Raw genomic sequence first — 23,545 nt, forward strand, 5'->3', positions numbered from 1 at the left:
TAAAAAAAATCAGATCATTACACTATTTAGACCATGCCATAGTAGGACTTGCTGATGATATGGAACAAACAGAAAGATTTTTCTGGAAGATACAGGCATAAGGAAGAGCACAAAGTAAATATTACTGAGAAGGAAGGCACACTTTCAGGAAACAGACAGGTGTAAAGGGCAAGACCAGACAGTTTGAAACAGCCTCTTGGAGCTTGAAATCAATAGAGAAGAATGAGAAAGGATGAAGTAGAGTACTCTGACAGCTCTCTTTTAGGAACAGACAGTCCTGTGACAGAGAGAACAAATGAAAGGATAGAAGAAAGGAAGACATCACCCTCATCATACTCCCCACCAGTGGCATTTTCTAATATCTGTATTCATACAAATGTATGTATGTATGTAACACAACTTAAAATAAGGAAGGTGAGTAATAATGGAAGCCATTTAAATGGGATAGAAGAAGAGAAGTGAACAATCAGGTGAGAGAGGAGCTGAGGAGAATTTTGTATTATTTGCAGGTCATATTTCAAAAAAATGTCATGATAGTAAAAGACAAAAAAAAAATACTTTTAAACTTGACAGAAGTGTTACAGAATCAGACAGACAGATTAATTCATTTATTCATAAAATAAAATTGTCATGCTTTTCCATTCATGTTTATGCAATCAACCAAGTGAGTATTCATTTCATGCATACTTAAGTTCCATATGCTTAAGGACCCAGCATCTGAGTGCAGAAAACATGAGAGTTCCCTTTCAAAGGGAACTTCACGTTCATTAGCTGAACGCTGCGGGGAGCGCCCTCACGTGTGACGGTACTTCACGGTATCTGAAGCAGACCGGTATCTGAAGACCAGCATCATGAAATCATGCCTAATTTATAGGCCTGCCATGATCATGTGACGTGGCAATTAAGCCGCGTGATATTTAAATGACACCTGTGAACTGCGCCGTCAGCCTTATTATCTTCAGCAAGACTGCATGTCGGTCGTTTGTGTAATAAAAACAAAAAGACGCTTAATTTTCTCTCTATCTTTTCTCAAAATCTCTGGACTTTTCTATCCCTTTAAAAAAGAGAAGAAGAAAAAGAATGAACGAGAGAAAAAAGTATGAGTGAGAGAATTAAGGAAGTGTGTTACGCCTTGCTCCAGCTTCATCACGGGGAGGAGTGCACACTTTCTCTGTGAAGTGTCTAGGGGTTGAGTATGCCACGGCAGCCCTCGAGAGGTCTGACTGTGCGCATTGTAAAGCCTTACATTAGGTGGCTCCACTCGCGACTCTCTCTTCTTGGAAGCTGAAGCGAGTTAGGTTTCAGAGCCTCACGGATCTGGGTCGGCCGCTGCCCATGCAGCTAGCCGTCTCAGGTCCGGGGGATCTCATATGGATCTGGAAGCGGAGCCAGAGATCTCTTGCTCTGTCTTCTGAGTCCAGCTCTCTGCTGGATTTTGGAGCTCATGTCGCGACTCCTCCTTCCACTATGGAAAGTCGGAAAAAAAAGAAAAAAAAAACACACACACATATATAAAAAATAGTAATTCCTCTCTGACTCCGACGAGCCACAAAGGTGTACTAAAAACTGAGAGCAGCAAATAAAGAGCTGCTTGAAGTGATTACTAACGCTGGATGAGCTTTTTTTCCCAAGTGAAAGTAAATCCCTCACACTGCAGAAAATTCCCCTTTTTTTACAGAAGTGCGTGACAAAATATCAGGATTCTGGGGGAAAACCATGCATAAACCGTATTTATAACCCCGGGATGTCGGATTATTCGGCCATTGTGGGGAATGAATGGCATGGCTATTTAGCTATGCTGAAGGTGTAGGAGGCTACCTCTCTCCATCGACTGCAGGTAATTTAGGGGGGCCGGCTTTGCCATCAAAGCCATATAAGGCCACCGTGGCATTGGTGGGCAAGGCCTATGCACTAGTGGGTCTTGCTTGTGGGTCACTGCAGACAATGACAGTGTTGCAGGCCTACCAAGCAGACCTGCTGAGTGAGCTCGACATATGGCGGCATTCAGCCAGTTTCTTCGCTGTTGTGTCGAGTTCACTGGGGCATCCACGAGTGGAGCCCAGGCCAGCGCTAGTGTGAGGGAGGCACAGAAGGCGAGTATGGCAGCCTGCCAACCCCCGCAGACAGCCAGGGGAACCGGTCGGCCTGATCTGAGAATGGTCACAAAGACCAAGCAGACAAAGAGGAGCGGTCCTGAGGGGCCGTGGAGGGACGTATCAGGGGGACATGAGGTTGTTAGGGCAGTTAGCCCCCAGTGATATTGTAGAGCTGTAGCACCCTAGCCAAGGCTGTCCCAAGTTTTCAATGTTCTCTGGTCAGCGAGCTGTTACAGGGCAACAAAAATCTGATGCTTGCCCACCAATAGAATGTGGAAAAGTTAGCGTCACTAAAATACTGTCTGGCAGAGTGGAAACTACTGCCAAATGTGTCTCCATGGGTTCTATCTACCGTAGAAAAGGATTACAGGGTCCAGTTCGGAAGAGGTGTGCTCACCACAGTAGTCAGCACAGACCAGAGCCCGACGTTAAAGCAGGAAGTAAGATTGCTCTTGGACTAAGGGGCCACAGAGCATGTACCCCATTCCCTGAAGGAGGAAGGTTTTTACAGACGTTATTTCCTGGTCCACAAAAAATAGAGAAGTATGCGGCCAATTTTAGATCTGCGTCATCTGAAATGCACTCTTTGGACAGACAGGTTCAAGATGCTATCCTTTGTGAGGATAGATCTAAAAGGTGCATATTTCCACGCAGAAATATCACCCAGTCACGGGACGTTCCTGGGGTTTTCGTTGGAGGCAACGCATACCAAGATCGGGTTCTTCCTTCGGGCTAGCTTTATCCCCTCGCACGGTCAAAAGTGCATGGATGTCAGTCTGGCTTCGTGTACTAAACTATCTGGATGACTGGTTAATTCTAGCACGATCCAGGGAACTGGTGGTTCAACATCAAGATGTTGTTCTCGTCCACAGGAAGAGCTTGGGGCTCAGGTTGAACCTCAGAAAAGTATGCGTTCTCCAGTGCAGTGGACAACTTTTCTAGGGGATATAAGGATTCTACTATGATGAGGGCGTTTCTATCCCCAACATGCGTAGGGTCAATCCTAAAGCTGGATCTTGGCATCCCCTCCAGTCTCTATGAGAGACTGTTGGAGCTTATGGCAGCAGCAGCCCTGTTCAGGCAGGTGCAACTAATTCTTCTCTGGGCAGAGGGAAAGTTTTGTCAGTGAGTGCAATGTACATTATGGGCAACTGGAATGTGGGGCAGACATCCTGTCTCACAATCAGAAAATAAAAAGGAACAAGGATCTCTGAACCTTACTTGGTAAGTTTAGAGTAATGGAGATACTTTCAGAGTTACATAGGAAATGCTGTATTTTGTTTTGCAGTGGATGCTGCATCATTCTATTATTATAATACATTTTCTGGAAACCCAACATATATGATATTCTGTCTCCTGTGCCAGCTAAAAATTAGTGAAAATTTTTTAAAGAAGTAAACATACAGCATAAAAATATATGTTAACATCAGCTACATGGTATAGTGAGCCAGCATACTGAAAACACTGGCAATTTCCTTGAAATGTCTGTGACATAATTGCCTAGCCTACTACAATATCACATTTAATAAGAGCACACCTGGACTTTTTAAGATAAACATACCTCGTGCTTAAGGTCAATGGTGAAATCTGATTTGGGTGGCTCATGCTTCACGTAATCAGCTAATCTGAAATACCAAACAAATTAAGTCATTTAACATTTACATAATGCAAATGACCTGTAAGCTTTTCTTTAAAAGGAAGTACAACCAGACAAACTCATAGCCTCACCTTTTAACCAGAGAGCAGCTCAGGGCCCAGCCAGCAGCAAAATCAGGGTAGCTGAAGGCAGTCGGCTCTTCTGAGAAGGCATAGTGGTGGATAATGGTTGCACTAGCATCATAAAGAGCTCTTCCCAGAAACCACTCCTGTTGGGAGATATTGAGTTATTTTTTACAACACAAAAACATTTTATTGCATTTTAGCACTTATGCTGTAGCCAACACACCAAGTTCAACTCATGAGCATATTATCATTCATATTTTTCATGCTTTGATACAGCACAGCAGTGTTTAGTCATGAATAACACTAGTGTTTCATTGAGACACTTAAACCAATTTAACATAGCAGTTAGCCATTTGAGGTGCTGTTACACAGATATATTTGGAGACGTGAGTCAAAATAATTTCCACTTCTGACTTTGAGAAATTCTTTCACTGTTTTATCCTCAGATTGCAGGTTCAGCTCTCTGTGAGCTTTTCACCATGATGTAAGGAGCACTCTCTGACCCCAGGAGTCTGAGAGTGTGGATACCACTGTGCAAAAGTAGTAAAAGGCAGGCAGATGATGGCAGGATTAAAGAGTGACAACAGTATGCAAGACAGATTCTGCAGGGGTAAATATGCATACAACATAACAACATATGTAAACCAAGTTAGCAGGTACGCATCATGTAACTTGGTCCAGCAAGAAGTAAGGTTTAAAGTGAGGTGCATTCACTGTGGGGTGCATTGCACTATACAACCCTACTTGGGCTGCAGCCATCATAGCCATTAGAGATTTTAGGAGGCACCTGTATGCTGGCTGGAACCTATCTAGACCCTTCCCTAGACACTGCTCAAGGCAAGAGCCAAAAATGGTAACTGGTAGGTCATCTTAGAACCTGACAGAACCTCTCAGTTATGTCCTAGACATAACATCCTTGTGCTTCTCAGATAAGAGGTGAGGAGGATGACTAGTCACTGAACTATAAGAGGAGTTTTTTGAGAAATACAAGCCCTGGGTTGCATGGTGTCAGGTCCTGGATCATTGATTTCAGCTGATCCATACCACCACCAACTTGCTGGATTCAACTTGAGCAGGGCTATTCAACTAGTTTAGAGTGGCAGATAAATTAAGAAACAACAGCAGGTAAGAGGCCAAAAATGGGGACTAAAATGTAAAACCTTACAAACTTAGAAACTGCCCTTTCAGTAGGCCTGTATTAATAGCCTATTTTAATAACTGACCTGGAAAGCAATCTAATGTTAATTACCTGTATATAATTATGCAATATCACATGAGCAAGAGTGCTGTTGTACAGAATATTGACTAACATTTCAGACACAATATGACCAAATATTTTGTTGATTTTTGCTCCGTCAACGAAAACAGTTCCTAAAGAAGCCACAGCTGGATAGAGAGTTATTACAGCCCATAGTCAGTGTAGAATATTTGCAAATGAAATGATAAATTGAATTGGAATTTTATGCAGCAAACACAGACAAGGTGAGTGATACAAACAGGGAAACATACCAGTGCTGCTTGTTCAATCAAGTAAGAGGACTGGAAGTAACTTTTGTAAAATATAGAACTGTATTTTGGTGAGTCAACAGTTGGAGTACCATTAGCTGCCCACTGATATTATATTTTATAAATATTTTATGTAAACATAAAAAAACATTAAAAATTCCCTCTCAACAATATACGTGCATGTTTCAGATTTTAAAACAAATTATATTACAACAAATTTTGCCTTGAAATAGAATCATTAGTACTACAATCTTATTATTTTTGCATTAGTGTGTGATACCATTTAACTCATGTTTCAAACACTATTTTTGATTCATCCATTAGACGATGTATAATTTTTTAGTAACTATTATTTCCTAATTGCTTAAACTGCAGAAGTAAAGAAAATGGCTATTATTCCCCCTTTGCGTTTCTGAGCAAGGTAAAGCAAGTTTATTTATATAGGACATTTCATACACAATGGTAATTCAAAGTGCTTTACATAAAGATGATAAAGAAAATACAAGGTATTAAAAATATAAGAACAAGAAATTAAAGTAAGAAATACAATTTTGAAAAAAACATTCAAATGAGCAGGAGATAAAAAAGGATTTTAAAATATGTAATGGGTAAAAAGGGGGAAAAGTTACAGAGCTAAAATGATACAGATCAATCAGTAGAGTGCAGCATAGTGTTCAGTCAGTAAATGTGTTTTCAGTCTGGCTTTACTTCTTCTGGAAGCTGGTTCCAGCCATAGGTAGCATAATAATAATTAATCAATAATCAATAATAATAATTATTGATCTTATTCTGAGTAAGACAATATTGTGATTAAGGTGTTTACATGAGTCGCTTTTAGAATACTCCTTTCATATTCCCGTTTTACATGTTATAGAACATAGTTCGATTAACAGCACACATCATTACATCCCCACACCATGCCGTCCGACGTTCCCTCCAGAATTTCACGTATCAACATACAGTTCATCTTTGTTATGGAACCGTATACAGTTTTGGGCTTTTTTATTTAAAATTTTTACGAACGCTTCAAACGTGGTTAATTATTTGTCATGCTATATGTGGAAATATATACGACTTGAAGCCATTGGCTTTGTCCCAAACCGTGTACTTACCCTCTATATAGTAGCCGAGATACATGTATTTCATCTACTGCAGGCCTATAGTAGGTAAGTAGGTGGTTTGGGACGCAGCCTTGTTTGCTGTAAAACGGCTGAGCACTGACATGTGTGATCGTGTCCTGTCGCAAAATGCGGCAAAAACTCCCACACGACGTTAATAGTGTGATTAAGGTGTTTACATGTCTAAAATACACGTCGATAATGTGACTAAAACAGGAGTACGCCACATATCTTAATTCGCTTTGTGTTTACTTCGAGTATGACCTTACTTGGATTAAGGTAATTAAAAATTGCTGTTTACATGGTAGTTTCTTAATCAGAGTATTGTCTTAATCAGGTTAATATTATTGTTGATTATTGTTGTCCATGTAAACATACTGAATGTCTCATATCTCATTGTTTTGAGTGAAACCTTTTATTTCTAACTAACCTGATCCTAATGATCTGAGAGGCCTATTCGGTTTATATTCAGTAAAACATATATTTAATGTATTTAGGTCCTAGGTCACGGGTTCCAGCGATTTATAAACTAGTAATAGTACTTTAAAATCAATTCTGAATGTAACTGGTAGCCAATGTAAAGACCTGAAGACTGGAGTACCATGCTCAGATTTTTTGGTTCGGGTGAGAATCCTGGCATCAGCATTGTGAATGAGCTGCAACTGTCTAAGATCGGTGAGAAGTCCATTGCAGTAATCCATCCTGCTGGTAATAAATGCATGAATAAGTTTCTCGAAGTCTTGACTGGAAATGAAACACCTACTTCTCGCTATATTTTTAAGGCGATAGTAGATTGATTTGGTTATTGCTTTCACTTGACTACTGAAACTTAGATCAGACTCCAAAATGACACAAATATTCCTGACTTGATGTTTTGCCTTTAGAGCCCTGGAGTCAAGGTATATGTTCAACTTGAGACTTTGATCTTTATTTCCAAATACAATGACTTCTGTTTTGTCTTTGTTTAACTGAAGGATATCAAATATCAAATATCAAATATTCAAATATCATCAAGGCACTTGGGCTTTGGTGGCTCGGTGGTTAAAGGCTCTGGGTTACTGATCAGAAGGTAAGGGGTTCAAGCCCCAGCACTGCCAAGCTACCACTGTTGGGCCCTGAAGCAAGGGCCCTGAGCAAGGTCCTTAACCCTAAATTGCTCAGTTGTATAAATGAGATAAATGAGATAAATGTAAGTTGCTCTAGATAAGGGCATCTGCCAAATGCCATAAATGTCAAATGTCACTGGCACAGGGAGTTTATAGGGTGGTAATCATTAGGCAACAGGGCTAGAAAGGTCTGGGTGTTGACTGCATAGCTATGGTATGCAATTTGGTTCCACTTCATAATCTGGCTTAGAGGGAGCATATACAGGTTGAACAGCAGAAGTCCAAGAATTGAGCCTTGTGGGACTCCATACGTCATGGGACTTAGATTCATAGCTGCCTATATTCACACACAAACCCCTCCCTTCCAGATATGACCTAAACTAGCCAAGGACCATCCCAAAGAGCCCTACCCAGATTTCCAGTCTGCCTAGGAGTATATTGTGGTCAACAGTATAAAAAGCAGCACTGAGATCCAATAATACCAGCACGGCCATTTTGCCTGAATCAGTATTTTATCGAATATCATTAATTATCTTTGTGAGTGCCGTCTCTGTGCTGTGATGTTGCCGGAAACCAGATTGGAAATTGTCCAAATAACTATTTGAGGATAGAAATCGGTTCAGTTGATTGAAAACAACCTTTTCAGTGATCTTGCCTATGAAAGGAAGATTTGATATTGGTCTATAGTTTAAAACCATGTTATTCAGGTTGCTCTTTTTCAGAAGAGGCTTAACAATTCCGGTTTTCAGGGATTTCAGAAAAGTGCCTGAGAGGAGTGTGGCATTTACTATGTCTAAGAGATCTTTTTCAAAACACTTAAAATAAGATCTTTTTCAAAACACTTAAAATAAGATGTAGAGAGTGTGTTGAGACAGCAGTTTGATGTTTTAAGCTGCTGTACTGTTTCTTCTAGATTTTTGGCATCAATTTCCTCAAAAGTATACATATTGACATACTTGTGAAGTTGTCTTGGTGGGTGCTGTCTAACTTCGGTGCAACATGAGGACGAGCTGATCGCCATTCTAATGTCATAAATTTTTTCTTGAAAAAAGATGCAAACTCATTGCATTTGCAGTCAGACTGGTGGTGGGTTTATTAATTTCTATCAAAAAGAATACATCTGTTGTTGATGTTGCTGTTTATAATGTTTGAGAAGTAGGTCGGTCTAGCTGTGCATAGTTATGCATTGAAAGTATGGAGGCTGCTTGTATAGGTGTTATAATGTACTTCAAGTTTTGCTTTCCACTACAAGCGTTCGGCTTTCCTGCATTTTCTTTTCGTGTTTTCATCTGGTTTGTGTTTCTCCAAGGTGCCTTACGCTTACCAGTCATCTTCCTGACCTTTACAGGAGCAATGTCATTAATAGTATTTTTAACTTTTGAGTTAAAATTATCAAGGAGAACAACAACAGAGTCTGCAGATATACTTGGTGTCATAGATATAGCCTTCTTAAATTGAACACTAGTATTCTCATTTATGTACCTCTTTTTGACTGTGACAAATCTAGTTTCTGTGACAGGAGAAATCAATATATGAAAGATAACACAATAATGATCAGATAGAGCCACATCCTTAATAACAGTTGATGAGATGTTAGATTCTTACTAATGAGCAGATCCAGAGTGTGACCCCGATTTTGTCTGGGTCCACTCACGTGCTGAGTTAGATCAAAAGTTTTTAAAACAAATATGAGCTCTTTGCCAGTGCTGCTTTCAGAATGATCTATATGGATATTAAAATCTACTGCAATAATAAAACAGTCAAATTCAGATGAAGTTGCTGATATAAGTTCTGTAAAATCATCAAATGTAGAAGAGTATTTTGGCAGCCTATAAATAATTAAGAATAAAATCTGTGCAGCACCTTTTAGTACAATACTGAGATACTCAAATGACTAGTAATCACCAAGTGACACATTGAAAGACCAAGTGATGTATTGAAAGACATCTTTAAAGCGTCCTGAAACACTAAATTACATTTTCTGAGATGTTAACAAAGGTGTTAACATCGCACATCATAAAAGACAATCTTTGCATCTGTTAATTTTAATTGTAGGAGAAAGCTAGTTAATTTTGAGCTTTTATTTTCGTCTTCCTGGTTTAAAATCTCGATCACAGGCAGTGACGTGGCAATGTACTATAGTACTTCGATGACTTGTCGGTGTCTCATAACTATTCATGAGCGTGTGTGTTCTTATCCTATGAGAAGATGCTGTCTCTTAATTATTCCTGACAGCACATGGTGCTTTCCTACAGATGTAGTAGATGAGAGAGGCATTCAAATGGGTCAGAGGTATTTGTTTCAGTGGTGTAAGAGTTTGAGTGTTTTTATTCTGGAGAGCTATGAGAATTGGAGAAAGGTGGACTTCGGACTTGTTTATGAAAGCAGTTTGCGTCTACGCAATGATACATGCCCCCTCTTCTGCCTTTCCCTGCCACGCCCCTTCCCCCTTCCTTCTTCGCTCAGCCATCCACGCCCATTTAAGCTGAATTTAAGCTGCAAAAACATTGAGAGGTAGACTTCAGCTGAAAGAGGGAGGTTTCATGACCCTTTAAATATTGCAGCTATTCCTCCACCTTTCCTAACAGCTTTACAGGATCTCATATAAGTAAAGTTTGTAGGGGCCGATTAATTGAGGACTGTTGCACTAAAGCTGTCATCTAACCAAGAATCATTTAGAAACATAAAATTCAAGTTGTTTGTGGTGATGAGATCATTGACTAAATATTACTTTTTTTTAAGTGAGCAGATGTTTAAAAGTGCCAGCTTAACAATTTCTGTTTTTGGTTCCACGGTAATTTCAGATAGATGTCTAATAGGCAACAGATAACACAGGTTTGCTCTACGCCTTAAGAAGGACTAATGACACAAAATATATAGATAAAACCAAAGGGACATTGGGTTCCTGCTTGTTCTGTGAACATTGAGGAATGTTGCTACTACTGTAGCATGGTCCCAACACATATCGCTGGGAGATGTTATCAGTTGTTTGCTGTTTACCCAGAACAGATGAAGGACGGTGTGGGCCCTGATGTTGTGGCAGTGGCCGGAGAGCTCTCTCATATGAAGGGGGGCCCATAGATTTTGGTGGTAGAGGGGCCTTCCATTTTTTTTCTTGGTGTCTGGGGGCTCGATGCATTGGAGTGGGATAGTTTTGTTTCAGTAAAGACCAGTTCCTCCATTATCTTAGACAAGCTCAGAAGAGGTGAATGTGATGTTGATGAGAGGGAGAAAGTGCCTCTGGTATTTTTGGAGGCTGAAGCATGATATCTTGACTTCCTTTGCTTTCTTCCAGGAACTCATCCTTCAGTCCTGTATCTTGGAGACATTCTAATTTGTCAAAGTCCAACTGCTGAACACTGTCGGTGGGGCTCAGCCTGGGTTGTGTTCCTAAGTGGGTGCGTGTTTTGGATGCACTGTATCCTAGTGGGGTGTGTTGACCAAATGTCCATCCATATATTGAAGTGCGGTCCTGTTTCATCCAGACACTGCAGTGGTGTTTGTGTGCTATTGAGTTTGAGAGGATTGGCACATGTTGCAGATGGATGAAGGAGGGAGAAGAGGATATTATCATTTAACACTCTTGCTCAAATCCTGTTTGGGTGCAGGCCATCTGATTTAAACAGATTACTTTGACTCCAGAAAAGATTAAATTTGTCGATGTAGTTCAGTGCTCTGATGTTTCAGGTTTTGTGTAGCCATGTGTTTAGATCAAGCAAATGAAAAAACATATTCATTCCTCTGGCTGGGAGTGGTCCACAGATGAATGACTGAACTTTTAATCTTTCAAGTGTTTCAAAGAGTTAATTGAAATCCCTCTTCAGTAGTTATTTCCGAATATAATTTTCTTCAACATGTAACAACCCGATTTAGAGTCTTATGCTCTAGCAGAATGCTCTGAAGTTCCTTATTTACCAAAGAAATGAAGGCAGCAAGTGGTAGTCATCCTGGTATCCTTTCTGATAATGGAGTCCCCACTATCAAAGTGCTGGGCTCAGTTGTAGGCTCAGTTGTGGTCTCTATTATAATTAAAAAACTGTTCTAGAAAGTTTTACAAGTCTGGAGATGTTCTGGAAAATAGGTAAAGACAACAGTTTCGTCACAGTGGTTTGGAGCTTCCTGGGCACTCACAAAGCCAAAAACTATGATTGAGACTCTGGTGAAGAACGGCTGGGTTACGCATGTAACCCTGTTCCCTGAGAATGGAACGAGACGTTGCGTGAGCTGAACGCTGCGACCAGCAGCTGCTCCGACTTATGCCACTGGCTGAAGTGGTCGAATTAAGTACAGGAGCCCTTACTGGACACAGTATGTGCAATTTCTCTTATTCCGGTGTGAGGAACGGAGGAGGGCAGAAAGCTTGCAACACTACTGGCTGGGCAGCAGACATAGGCACTTTAGGAATATTATCTGGCCTAGGATATAGGAAGGCATTGGCTAATCCAGGGGCAAAGTCAAGGAAGGGACAACAGAGAGAGCTTGTAGATCTCCTACTCGCTTGAGGGATGCCAGGGCCAGCCAAAGAGCTACTCTTAAGCTCTGAAGCTTCTCTGAAGCTTCTCTGAGGCTACTCTGAAGCTTCTCTGAGGCTGACTCTAAGGGCTCAAATGGGGCACTTGACAGACCTTCCCAGACCACAGATAGGTCCCAGGAAGGTATTCATGGTCTGCAGATAGGCCTCAGCTACCTGACACCATGCATAAACCTCAAAGATAGAGGATGTTGCCCCACAGAGGCTCCATCAATAGGGGTGTGGCTTGCAAAAATGGTGACCACACAGACCTTGATGTAGAAGGAGCCAACCCTGCTGAGAAACATCCATGTTAGAACTCCAAGACTGTAGCTATTACACAGTTCACTGTGTCTAGCTGACGCTCCTCAGACCATGAGACAAAAGTCACCACTTGAGCGCATACAATTTCCTCGTGGATGGTGCTCTAGCGTTCAATATATTCTCTACAACCTTAGTTGCGAGACCAGAATCTATGAGCTGGTGCTCCTCAGGGGCCAGACACACAGTTTCCATAGTTCCGGCCAAGAGTGATAAATCAGCCCTCTGGCTTGAGAAAGTAGATCCCTGCAGATGGGAATCTCCCAAGGAGTGCCACCCAGCAGGGATATTATCTCTGAGAATATTTGAACTATATTTGAGCTGGCCAATAAGGTACTACTAGCAGCAGACGTAGACAGTCTTGGTGAACTCTGGCTAGAACTTTTGGGAGCAGAGCGATCATGGGAAAAACATACAGATATGACCTCGGCCACGTGTGCACCATGATATCCAGCCCCAATGGTGTGGGAGGAGTGAGGGTCAACCACAGGGGGCAGTGTGTTGTCTCCTCGGAGGAGAACACATCCACTTCTGCTTGGCCAAATCTCCGCCATATGGACTCCACCACTTGTGGGTGGAGCCTCCAATCCCTGGGCCTCAGCCCCTGCCTCAACAGGATGTCTGCCCCCACATTCCAGTTGCCCAGAACGTACATTGCACTCACTGACAAAAACTTTCCCTCTGCCCAGAGAAGAATTAGTTGCACCTGCCTGAACAGGGGTGCAAACATAATTCCCCCTGGTGGTTGTTATGAGACCACCACTGTGTTGTCTGTCACAACTAACACCTCTATGGTGACCTCTCAATTGAGGAAGAAAGTTGTGAACTGGACCCGGTAATCCTTTTATGGTAGACAGAACCCATGGAGACACATTTGGAGGTAGTTTCCACGCTACCAGATGGTCTTTTAGTGACAATAACTTTTCCACATTCTATTGGCGGGAAAGCATCAGATGTTCGTTGCCCTGTGACATTTCGCTGACCAGAGAAGACTGAAAACTTGGGACAAGGCTGGACTAGCGGAGGCCCTACAGTAGTACTAGGGGTTAACTTCCCTAACAACCTCATGTCCCCTGATATGTCTCTCAGGACCACTTCTCCTTTGTCTGCTTGATCTTTATGTCCATTCTCAGATCAGGCCTAGTAGCAGGCTGTGACTGTGGCCACCTGGTTCCCCTAGCTGTCTGGGGAGGGGGGCAGGCCACCACACCTTCTAAGGCACTTTCTTTGCCTCCCTTGCACTAGCACTCCACTCGTGGATGCCCCAGTGAACTTGACACAACAGGGAAGGAACTGGCTGAATGCCGCCATATGTCGAGCTCACTCTGCAGGTCTGCTTGGTAGGCATCGTATGCAGTGACCCACAAGCAAGACCCACTACTGCATAGGCCTTGCCCACCAATGCCGTGGCCATCTTATATGGATTGGATGGCAAAGCCGGCCCCCTAAATTACCTGCCGTCGATGGAGAGAGGTAGCTTGCAAGCGCCTCCTCCAGCTTATGTATAGCTAAATAGCTGTACCGTTCATTCCCCACGATGGGCGAATAATCTGAAATTGCGGTGTTATAAATACGGCTTATGTATGGTTTTCCCCAGAAGCGTGATATTTTGTCATGCACTTCTGAAAAAAAGGGGAGTTTTCTGCAGTGTGAGGGAGATTTATTTTCACTGGGGAGAAAAAAGCCCATCCAGCCTTAGTAATCACTTCTAGCAACTTTTTATATGCTTCAGAGCTGCTCTCAGTTTTTAGCACAACCTTCTGGCTCCTCGGAGTCAGAAAGGATTTTTTTTGGCTTTCCATAGCGGAAGGAGGAGTCACGATGCGAGCTCCAAAATCCAGGGATGGCCGGACCTGGAAGACACAGAATGAGATAGAGCAGCACTCGTCTCTGGCTCCACTTCCAGATTCATACGAAATCCCCAGGACCTGAGTCGGCTGGCTGGCTCGGCAGCGGTCAGCCCAGATACGTGCTCCACCACTAGACACTTCAGGTAGAAAGTGTGTCTGTCTGTGCCCATGATGAAACATGAGCAAGTCTTAACACACTTCCTGAATTCTCTCTCAATCATACTTTTCTCTCTCTTTTTTAAAAGGGACAAAAAGTAAAGAGATTTTTTATTCTAAATATACAGAGGAAATGAGTCTTCTTGTGAGCGTTACACAAATGACCGACGTGCAGTCTTATTGAAGATAACAAGACTGACGGCACGGTTCACAGGTGCCATTTTTATATCACGCGACACGCTTAATTGCCACGTCACCTGATCACAGCAGGTCTATAAATAGGCATGATGTAACACAAGCTTCAGATCATGCCCGAGGGCGCTTCCCACAGAGTGTAGCTCAGCCAATGTTCAGTTCCCTTTGAAAGGGAACTACGGCACAGTGGGCTTCAGGATGTCTCTCAAAGTAGAGGTCGACCGATATTGGATTTCACCGATGCCAATAACTAAGTTGGGCAGTACCTGCTAAAATGTATAATGGCAGCGGACCCTTTTCAGCCACTCCTGCAAAGGACACAACCAGGAAAAATTATTGGTGTGGATATTACCGATAGTTTCAGCAATTGGGTATCAGTGCCAATTAAATGGCAAAACCAATCAATCTGTCAACCTCTATCTCAGTCAATATTCTTGATGCTCATCTTGATAAATTCAAGGAGAATATGGGAGCATACTCAAAGGAACTAGGCAATCGAATACTGGACTTAGAATGCTGCTAGAAGCTGTAACTGCGCTTGCTTGTTGCTATGAGCTGTGTACACTTTGCTAGATTAAAGCTAATTCCAGTACTCATATTCGGTTTCGGTCGGGAGAGGCTTGTTCACGCGACACCTCTTTGTTTTGCTAATTAAAGAGGCGTGCTCAGCTGTGAAGCACCGCAGTATTTAAGAATTAAGAAACGCTGAGGCGGAAGCATCAGCCCTTGTCGTGTGAAGACCTGCGAGTCTACCTGCACGAGTCCACCAAGCAAGGACACCGACAAGACACCACTCATCCTCTAAGTATACTTTCCCCCCCTTTATTTCTCTTGCTGTTTACACAGGTACTAACACCAACATGTCTCATCAGTTTATCCCTGTTATTTGCCATAGGCGCAGACCACGGCATACTCCCAGAAAAATACGCAACTTAGACAACCTACGCTCTCTGAATGTGGCCTCTGCAGATTCCCTCTCATTCTCTATCGGACTTTGGAACTACCAATCTGCCGTCAACAAGGCAGATTTCATTCCTGCCTTTGCAACCCACTCCAACCTCAGTGTGCTGGCTCTGACTGAGACCTGGATCCATACTGAGAACACTGCCACACCCGCTGCCCTAGCCTCCAACTTCAACCTCTCCCATACCTCACGTCCCAACAGATGAGGGGGTGGTACAGGTTTGCTTCTCTCCAAAACATGGAAATTTACCTGTCTTTCTCCCTCTTGCTCCTACACTTGCTTTGAATTTCATGCTGTTACAGTCACTGACCCTGCCAAAATGCACTTTCTTGTTGTTTATCATCCTTCAGGTCAACTGGGGAAGTTCATCGATGAATTTGACACGCTACTGTCGACCATCCTGGATAATAGAACTCCTCTTGTGGTTCTTGGTGACTTCAACATTCATCTAGACAAGCCACATGCAGCTGACTTTCTTGCTCTCCTTCCCACATTTGACCTCAAGCAGTTCACCACGCCAGCAACCCACAAAGCCGGCAAACAGCTCGACCTCATCCTCACACGTAATTGCACCACACACAATCTTCTCATTACTCCTCTCCACACCTCTGACCATTTCTTTATCCAGTTCTCTATTTCTCTCCCCTCACCCGCTTCACTGTCTCCACCCTCTATCTCTAGCAATCTTCGCTCCCTTTCCCCCTCACATTTCTCCTCCCTTGTCACAACCTTACTTCCCTCTGATAGCCACCTCTCCTCACTTGACTTAATGCTACGTTCCACCCTAACATCTTCTCTTGACAGCATCTGCCCCTAACCTCCAGACCTGCTCGCACATCGCCCTCTAGCCCTTGACTCTCAGAAGCTCTGCGTAACAACCGGGCCAAACTAAGAGCATCTGAAAGGAAATAGCGAAAATCTAATAATACAACTGACCTAACCAATTTCCAAACACTTCTCTCCTCTTTTTTCAACAGCATCTCCATTGCTAAAGCCACATACTACCAAGAGAAGGTTGGCAGTTGTCCCAACACCCGCACTCTCTTCAAAACGTTTTCTTCTCTTCTCTGTCCCCCTCCTCCCCCTTCCCCTACCTCTCTCACTGCAGATGACTTTGGCACTTTCTTTTCCAACAAGGTTACATCAACCAGGAACCAGTTCTCAACCCCAGACATGAATAGACTGGCTCCTCCTCCATGTAACTCCCAACTGACTTCCTTCTCTCCCCTCTCAGAGACTGATATCTCTAAACTCCTCCTCTCTAGCCATCCCACAACCTGTCCTCTTGACCCTATCCCTTCTCATCTTCTTCAGTCCATCTCTCCCACACTATTACCTGCACTCACACACATCTTTAACACATCCCTCTCTACTGGCACATACCCTACTTCATTTAAACAGGCCTGGGTTACCCCACTGCTTAAAAAAACATCACTTAACCCTGCTGTGGTTGAAAACTACAGACCTGTTTCCCTCCCCCCTTTTCTTTCCAAAACTCTTCAAAGAGCCTTTTTTAATCAACTCTCCAATTTTCTCACACAGAACAACCTCCTGGACACCAAGCAGTCTGGTGTCAAGAGCAATCACTCCACAGAGACTGCTCTGCTTTCCGTCACTGAAGGCGTACGACTAGCAAGAGCAACCTCTAGATCATCTGTCCTCATCCTACTCGACCTCTCTGCTGCTTTCGACACTGTGAACCATCTGATCCTCCTTTCAACTCTCTCCAGCCTGGGCATCACTGGAACGGTTCTGCGCTGGGTGGAATCTTATCTCTCTGACAGATCCTTCAAGGTATCATGGAGGGGAGGTATTTCTGAAACTCAGCAACTCACAACTGGTGTTCCACAGGGGTCAGTTCTGGGTCCACTGTTCTTTTCTATCTACACTACATCTCTAGAGAGGTGATTGAGTCTCATGGCTTCTCATATCATTGCTATGCTGATGACACCCAGCTCTATTTGTCCTTCCAGCCTGACGATCCATCCGTCTCTGCACGTATCTCTGCTTGCCTGTCAGACATCTCGGTCTGGATGAGGGAACACCACCTTAAGCTCAACCTGGCAAAATCTGAGCTTCTTGTCATCCCAGCCTGTCCCTTAATCAACCACAACCTCACTGTACAGCTCGGCTCAACCACACTCAAGCCAACCAGGACGGCCAGGAACCTTGAGGTGATTCTCGATGACAGCTTGACCTTTACAGACCACATCTCAACAACTGCATGGTCCTGTAGGTTCATCTTTTAGAACATCAAGAAAATCAGACCCTACCTCACCGAACAGGCTACACAGATACTAGTCCAGGCTCTTGTTATCTCAAAACTGGACTACTGCAACTCACTACTCTCGGGCCTCACGGCCAGCACCATCAAATCCCTTGAAATGATTCAGAATGCAGTAGCACGCCTCATCTTCAATCAGCCCAAGAGATCCCATGTCACACCCCTCTTCATCTCCCTCCACTGGCTTCCTGTAACCGCCTGCATCAAATTTAAGGCCTTGATGCTCACCTACAAGACCTTGTCTGGAACAGCACCCTCCTACTTCAATTCTCTCCTGAAGTCTTACGTTCCCTCACGTAATCTGCGATCAATCAACGACTGACGCTTAGTAGTACCTACTCAGCATGGCTCAAGGTCCCTTTCAAGAACATTCAAACTAACTGTTCCTCAGTGGTGGAATGAACTTCCAATCTCAATCCAGACCACAGGATCTCTCACCATCTTCAGAAAACAGCGAAAGACCCACCTCTTCCGTGAACACCTAACCAACCCATTAAAAAAATAAATAAATAAATAAAAAATCCTCTGGCACTTACACCTCTACCCTGCACACTTTGCTTCTTCTGGAACTCAATTAACGGATCTTGTATGGTAGCACTACTTGTATTGTTCTCTGCTTGATATATCGCTTTGCTTGTATTTTCTCATTTGAAAGTCGCTTTGGATAAAAGCGTCTGCTAAATGAATAAATGTAAATGTAACAAGGACGACATAACGAGAACATGATGGGAGACTACATTTGCAGGTTGCTTCGTGAAAGTGATTTATAATATAATCATAAATCTCAAAAAACTTCTCACTTCTAAATCTTTTGTGGTCAGTTTTGTATGAGTTTAGTATAAATACAGTCGTGTGGAAAAAATAAGTACATCCCATGGAAATTGTTGGCTTTTTTGACATATTTGGACAAGCAAACATTTGATCATCTTTGAAACAGTGCCTATTAATAAAGTTGATATACTTGAACAAAACCACAAAGAAAATTCAATCATTTTCAATCATTTATTCAACAGAAATATCAATAGATGTGACATACTGGTGTGGAAAAAGTAAGTACAGCCTTAGAAGCTAGTATTGCCCCCTTTAGCAGAAATAACTTCTAAAGGCAATTTGCATAATTGTCCACCAGCCTCTGACATTGGCTTGCTGGATTTTTTTTTTACCACTCTTCCATGCAATATTCTTTCAGTTGCAAGATGTTTGAGGGTTTTCTTGCATGTATTGCCCATTCAAATCCCCCCCACAACATTTCAGTGGGATTAAAATCCGGGCTTTGACTAGGCCATTCCATAACTTTTCTTCTTTTTGAGCCATTCCTTGCTAGATTTGCTTAGGATCATTATCCTGTTGAAAGGTTCACTTTTGGTTCAACTTCAACTTTCGGATAGATGGCCTCACATTATCTTCAAGCACTCTTTGATATGATGCAGAATTCATAGTTGAATCAATGAATGCAAGCTGTCCAGTCCCTGAGGCATCCGCAGCCTTTTCTCTGAAGGCCTTACAGAACTCATTAGATCTTGGCATGATGACACTACACACTCCAGTAACAAAGGGAACACTAGACACTATATATGGGAGAGGTATAAATAACACCTGCACTCCCTAAGCAGGTTCTAATCACTGGCACCCTTGAACACCTGATTATAATTTTATGGATTTGAAGGTATGATAAAAGTAGAGGTGTACTTACTTTTTCCATGTGACTGATTTTTTTTTTGTTCATTTAAATTGTGATTTACTACAAAATTAAAATTTTATGTGTCATTTGATAGAGTATATCATCTTTGTTAATAGGCAGTTTTCAAAGAGGATCAAATGTTTGGTTGTCCAAATATGTCAAAAAAAAGCCAACAATTTCCATGGGATGTACTTATCTTTTCACATGACTGTATTTACACTAAAGTCATACAAAACTGACCACAAAAGATTTAGAAGTGAGATTTCTGAGTTTTTTGAGATTTACGATTATATTATAAATCACTATCATGAAGCAACCCCGAAATGTAGTCTCCCATCATGTTCTCGTCATGTACTTATTTTTTTGACTGTACATGTTCATTTTGATACGTTGTTTTTTTCTGACTTTATGTGAAAATTAAAATCTATAAATTTCAAAATGTCAATGTGCTGGTCACAAAAGCAAAGTCTGAAGAGATTAATAGTCATTTTCAATACTTTTGAGGCATAAGCAATTAGACACATAACACATATTCCTAGGAACAAAATTTGTGTTACATAGTGTTATAGGTTATGAAAAATTTACATTTTACTTCCACAATATTAACTCTGCCCAATTACCTGAATGAAATTCCCTCTATTAAGTATTTGGAATATTCCAGTCACATGTTGCAACAGAAAGTTGCATCATACAAATTTCCTGAAGATCATGGGAAGAAAAAATGTAGGTTCTCTCATTCGCATTAATTTTTATTCTTTATTTTCAGTGACAGTGATATTGATTGACAAGATCTCTTTGAATGTACAAATCTGGCAGTGGGGCTGTGAAGGAGGAGTTGTAAAAAATGAGCAGTGAGCTGCTGAATGCCAGAAAGAGAGCCAGTGCACATCCAGCCAGCACCTTCCAAGTGGTATAGCATGAACTATGGGGGCAATCTGTAAAACAGATACATTAAAATATTCTATGATCCTCTGATTAACTTATCCACCATAACCCAAATAATAATCCTCAAGGGTAAGAATTTTAGGTAGTCTTCCATCACTTATATAGCTTAGATTAAAAGAAAAGACTATAATTTTGGTTACTTGTCCTTTTTATCTAGTTATCATTAACACATTTCATGCAGCAGTAGGTGAGATACCTGTATGTGGAAATACATTTCTGCATTATTTACAAAGAGTGAAAACTTAATATTTTACAAGGAAGGAGTTTTTACTTACTGCTTGCTGTGCTGCATACTGTAACACTAGGTGAATGATTTATCAGACACATAGAGTGCACATGTTATAGAAAGAAGCAACCACAGCCGGACCTCCCATTAGGCAAAGGTCTGCAATTGCCTTGAGCCCTGAGCTACCAAATTTATGCTACGCTGCATAAACTTACGGTTAAGAAAGTTTTATTTTTTCATTTCGCTAATTAATTATGTTTTACTAAAAATCCATATGCTAAAATTCCATCAGAATGCTTAATTGGCCCCGCCCCCACTGCCCCAGTACCCACTACATTGGACTATTCCACAATTTCACTGCATATTTGTGGAAATGATTCAGGTAGAAAGTAGTAACTCATCATGTGTATTCAGATAGAGTAAAAATTAAGCAAAGCAGCAGTGCTAAAAAAAGGAGAAAGAGGGAGGAAAGCAAAAAGTTTTTATCAAAGCCTGTGAAGTGTTTTAAATTAACATATTTTGCCTGTGGCGTGAAGGCAAGTTGTAGTTCTGCAGGCGCTGACAGCTCTAACATTACAGATTATTCTAGATTTGCAGCCAAAGAACAGCAAAGCTGGGACAGGCAGCAGGGTTCATTCTCTCTCTCTCTCTCTCTCTCTCTCTCTCTCTCTCTCTCTCTCTTAGCATGGTTCATTCTCTCTCTCTCTGTTTCTCTTCTCGCTCTCTCCAAATAAAGCTGAACTTCATGTTACATGATGATAGTGTGCCATTCAGATGTGTATTCATGTTCAGTACTGCTTCAAATAAATATGCTTAAATATTACCACAATTTAGAAAAAAGAAGAAAATTTTATAAGCTGTTGTCCTACTGTACCATACAGTGACTTTTTGTTTTTTTCTTGGTTAGTAATTGTAGTGAAATATTCTTATTTATTAATATAGGCCTAATATCAAGATTAATTTCATAATACTAAAATTTGAAAATAAATGTAACATTATTATTATTATTATTATTATTATTATTATTATTATTGTAGTAGTAGTAGTGGTCTATTTGGGGGGTAAAATTATTAGATGTGGATTCATGTTAGTGTTCAAATAAATATGTTTAAATAGCTTTTATGTTTCTGTATTGTGTTATATGTTTATGCTAGTAAGTGGTGTTAAAAATTGGTCTAATCATCAATGAGCCGGTGTATTTTGATGTGGCGTGTTGTGGGATGGGGTGTGGTGGTTCGTTCGGGGCCAGAAAGTCCAGGGCCACTTTTTGGCCCCAGTTTACCCCTGATTATTGCTATCAATGCTGAAAATTTAAAAATCGATGTTAAAACACTGAAACGAGGGCCCCATTCCTACATTTTGCCTAGGGCCCCCAAATTACTAAATCTGCCCCTGGTAGCAACACGCTAGCCATGTCATGCTAAATTCTGTTACTGCAGCTAAGATAATGGTGTTGTACCCACTCACTCAAGTTTCTCAAGATACAAACATAAGGCTAGTAAAAAAAACATATATATCCCACATATATTTGGTCATTTATCTTTACAGTGAATCAGTAATGATTTCTACAGAAAACCATGTCTGTTTCTAAATTGTACTGAAGGAACCTGTTAGCTATCTTTCCCTCAAGGATATTATCAAAGATTACAACCATTTTATTTTCAACCAGTGTATTCAATAATTAGAGTTTTATTGTTTGAATGTTTTAAGTGTTAAAATACTTGCTCATGAGGGTTTAACAAATGCTGCTCAGTTAAATTACCACATGGTGCTGAAAACAGCATGCTGGAATAGCGTGCCTTAAAAATACAAATTTGCATTGTAAATATACTAATAATATATTTATATATTACTAAAGGCCCAATGCAAATATGAGTAGTGGAATAGGAAAATAACTTACTCTTCCAGGGTTAAATCTGCTGAGCACCTGCAGCAGTCTGGCTATATTGACAATGGTCTCCTCCTCAAGGAAAAAAATCCACAAAGACCTCCGACAGTAACCTTCAGCCAGACTGAAAAACAAACACTCCACTATGTTTCAATTTTGAAAAACAAACAAACAAACCAGGAATTCAATGTCAAATAGAATGTCTACAGAGATAGGACTGACAAGCTCAATTAAATATTTCAAGCATACTTGGAAAGATTCTTGAATGGGGAAAGCACAAAAAAAAAATCTAATCACAAACAAGCTGTTTTCACCAACCTGACATCTACAGTATATATAAAAAAGTGTACATACCTGTTAAAATGTCCGGGTTTTGCGACATAAAAAAAAAAAATTAAACCAAGATAATATTAGAACTTTTTCCACCCTCAGTGTGAAATACCAATTCCAAAAGGAATAATAATTCCATAATTCAAAAAGGTATGTTTCATTCAAAAAAAGCACATCACCAAAAGAAAACTATACAGTACCCACGGTGAAGCATGGTGGTGGCTGCATCATGATTTAAGGCTCAGCTTCAGCTTTTCTTCATGAATAGCTTCAAATACCAGTCAATTTTCAGGCAAAACCTTCAGGTGTCTGTTAATAAGCTAAAGATGAAAATGAATTTCACATTTCAGTATAACAATTAGCCAAAACATAAATCCAAATCAACAAAGGAATGGCTTAACCAAAAGAATATCAAAGTTTTTGAATGATCTAGCCAGAGCCCAGACCTGAATCCAACTAAAAATGTGTGGGGTGACCTGAAGCAGGCTATACACAGGAGATGCCCTTACAATTTGATGGATCTACATTGTTTTTGCAAGAAAGAGTGGGAAAATATTGCAAGATGTGCCATGCTAAGACTCTTACCCCAAAAAAGACTGAGTGGTGTAATAAAATCAAAAGGTGCCTCCACAAAGGGTTAGTTTAGG

At 41.2% G+C, this 23,545-nt stretch overlaps 1 protein-coding gene across 1 annotated transcript in view; it reads right to left on the bottom strand.

Moving 5' to 3' along the window:
• The window catches only part of b3glctb (beta 3-glucosyltransferase b), a 53,979-nt gene that overhangs the window by 17,330 nt on the left and 13,104 nt on the right, over positions 1 to 23,545 (bottom strand). Inside the window, exons 6-8 of the mRNA XM_017488440.3 lie at positions 22,581 to 22,692; positions 3,825 to 3,961; positions 3,658 to 3,721 (exon numbers count right to left, since the gene is read on the bottom strand). Coding sequence (XP_017343929.1) covers positions 3,658 to 3,721; positions 3,825 to 3,961; positions 22,581 to 22,692 — 313 coding nt within the window. The remainder of the gene's footprint in view (positions 1 to 3,657; positions 3,722 to 3,824; positions 3,962 to 22,580; positions 22,693 to 23,545) is intronic.

This window comes from Ictalurus punctatus, chromosome 16 (assembly GCF_001660625.3).
Source record: "Ictalurus punctatus breed USDA103 chromosome 16, Coco_2.0, whole genome shotgun sequence".
NCBI lineage: Eukaryota > Metazoa > Chordata > Actinopteri > Siluriformes > Ictaluridae > Ictalurus > Ictalurus punctatus.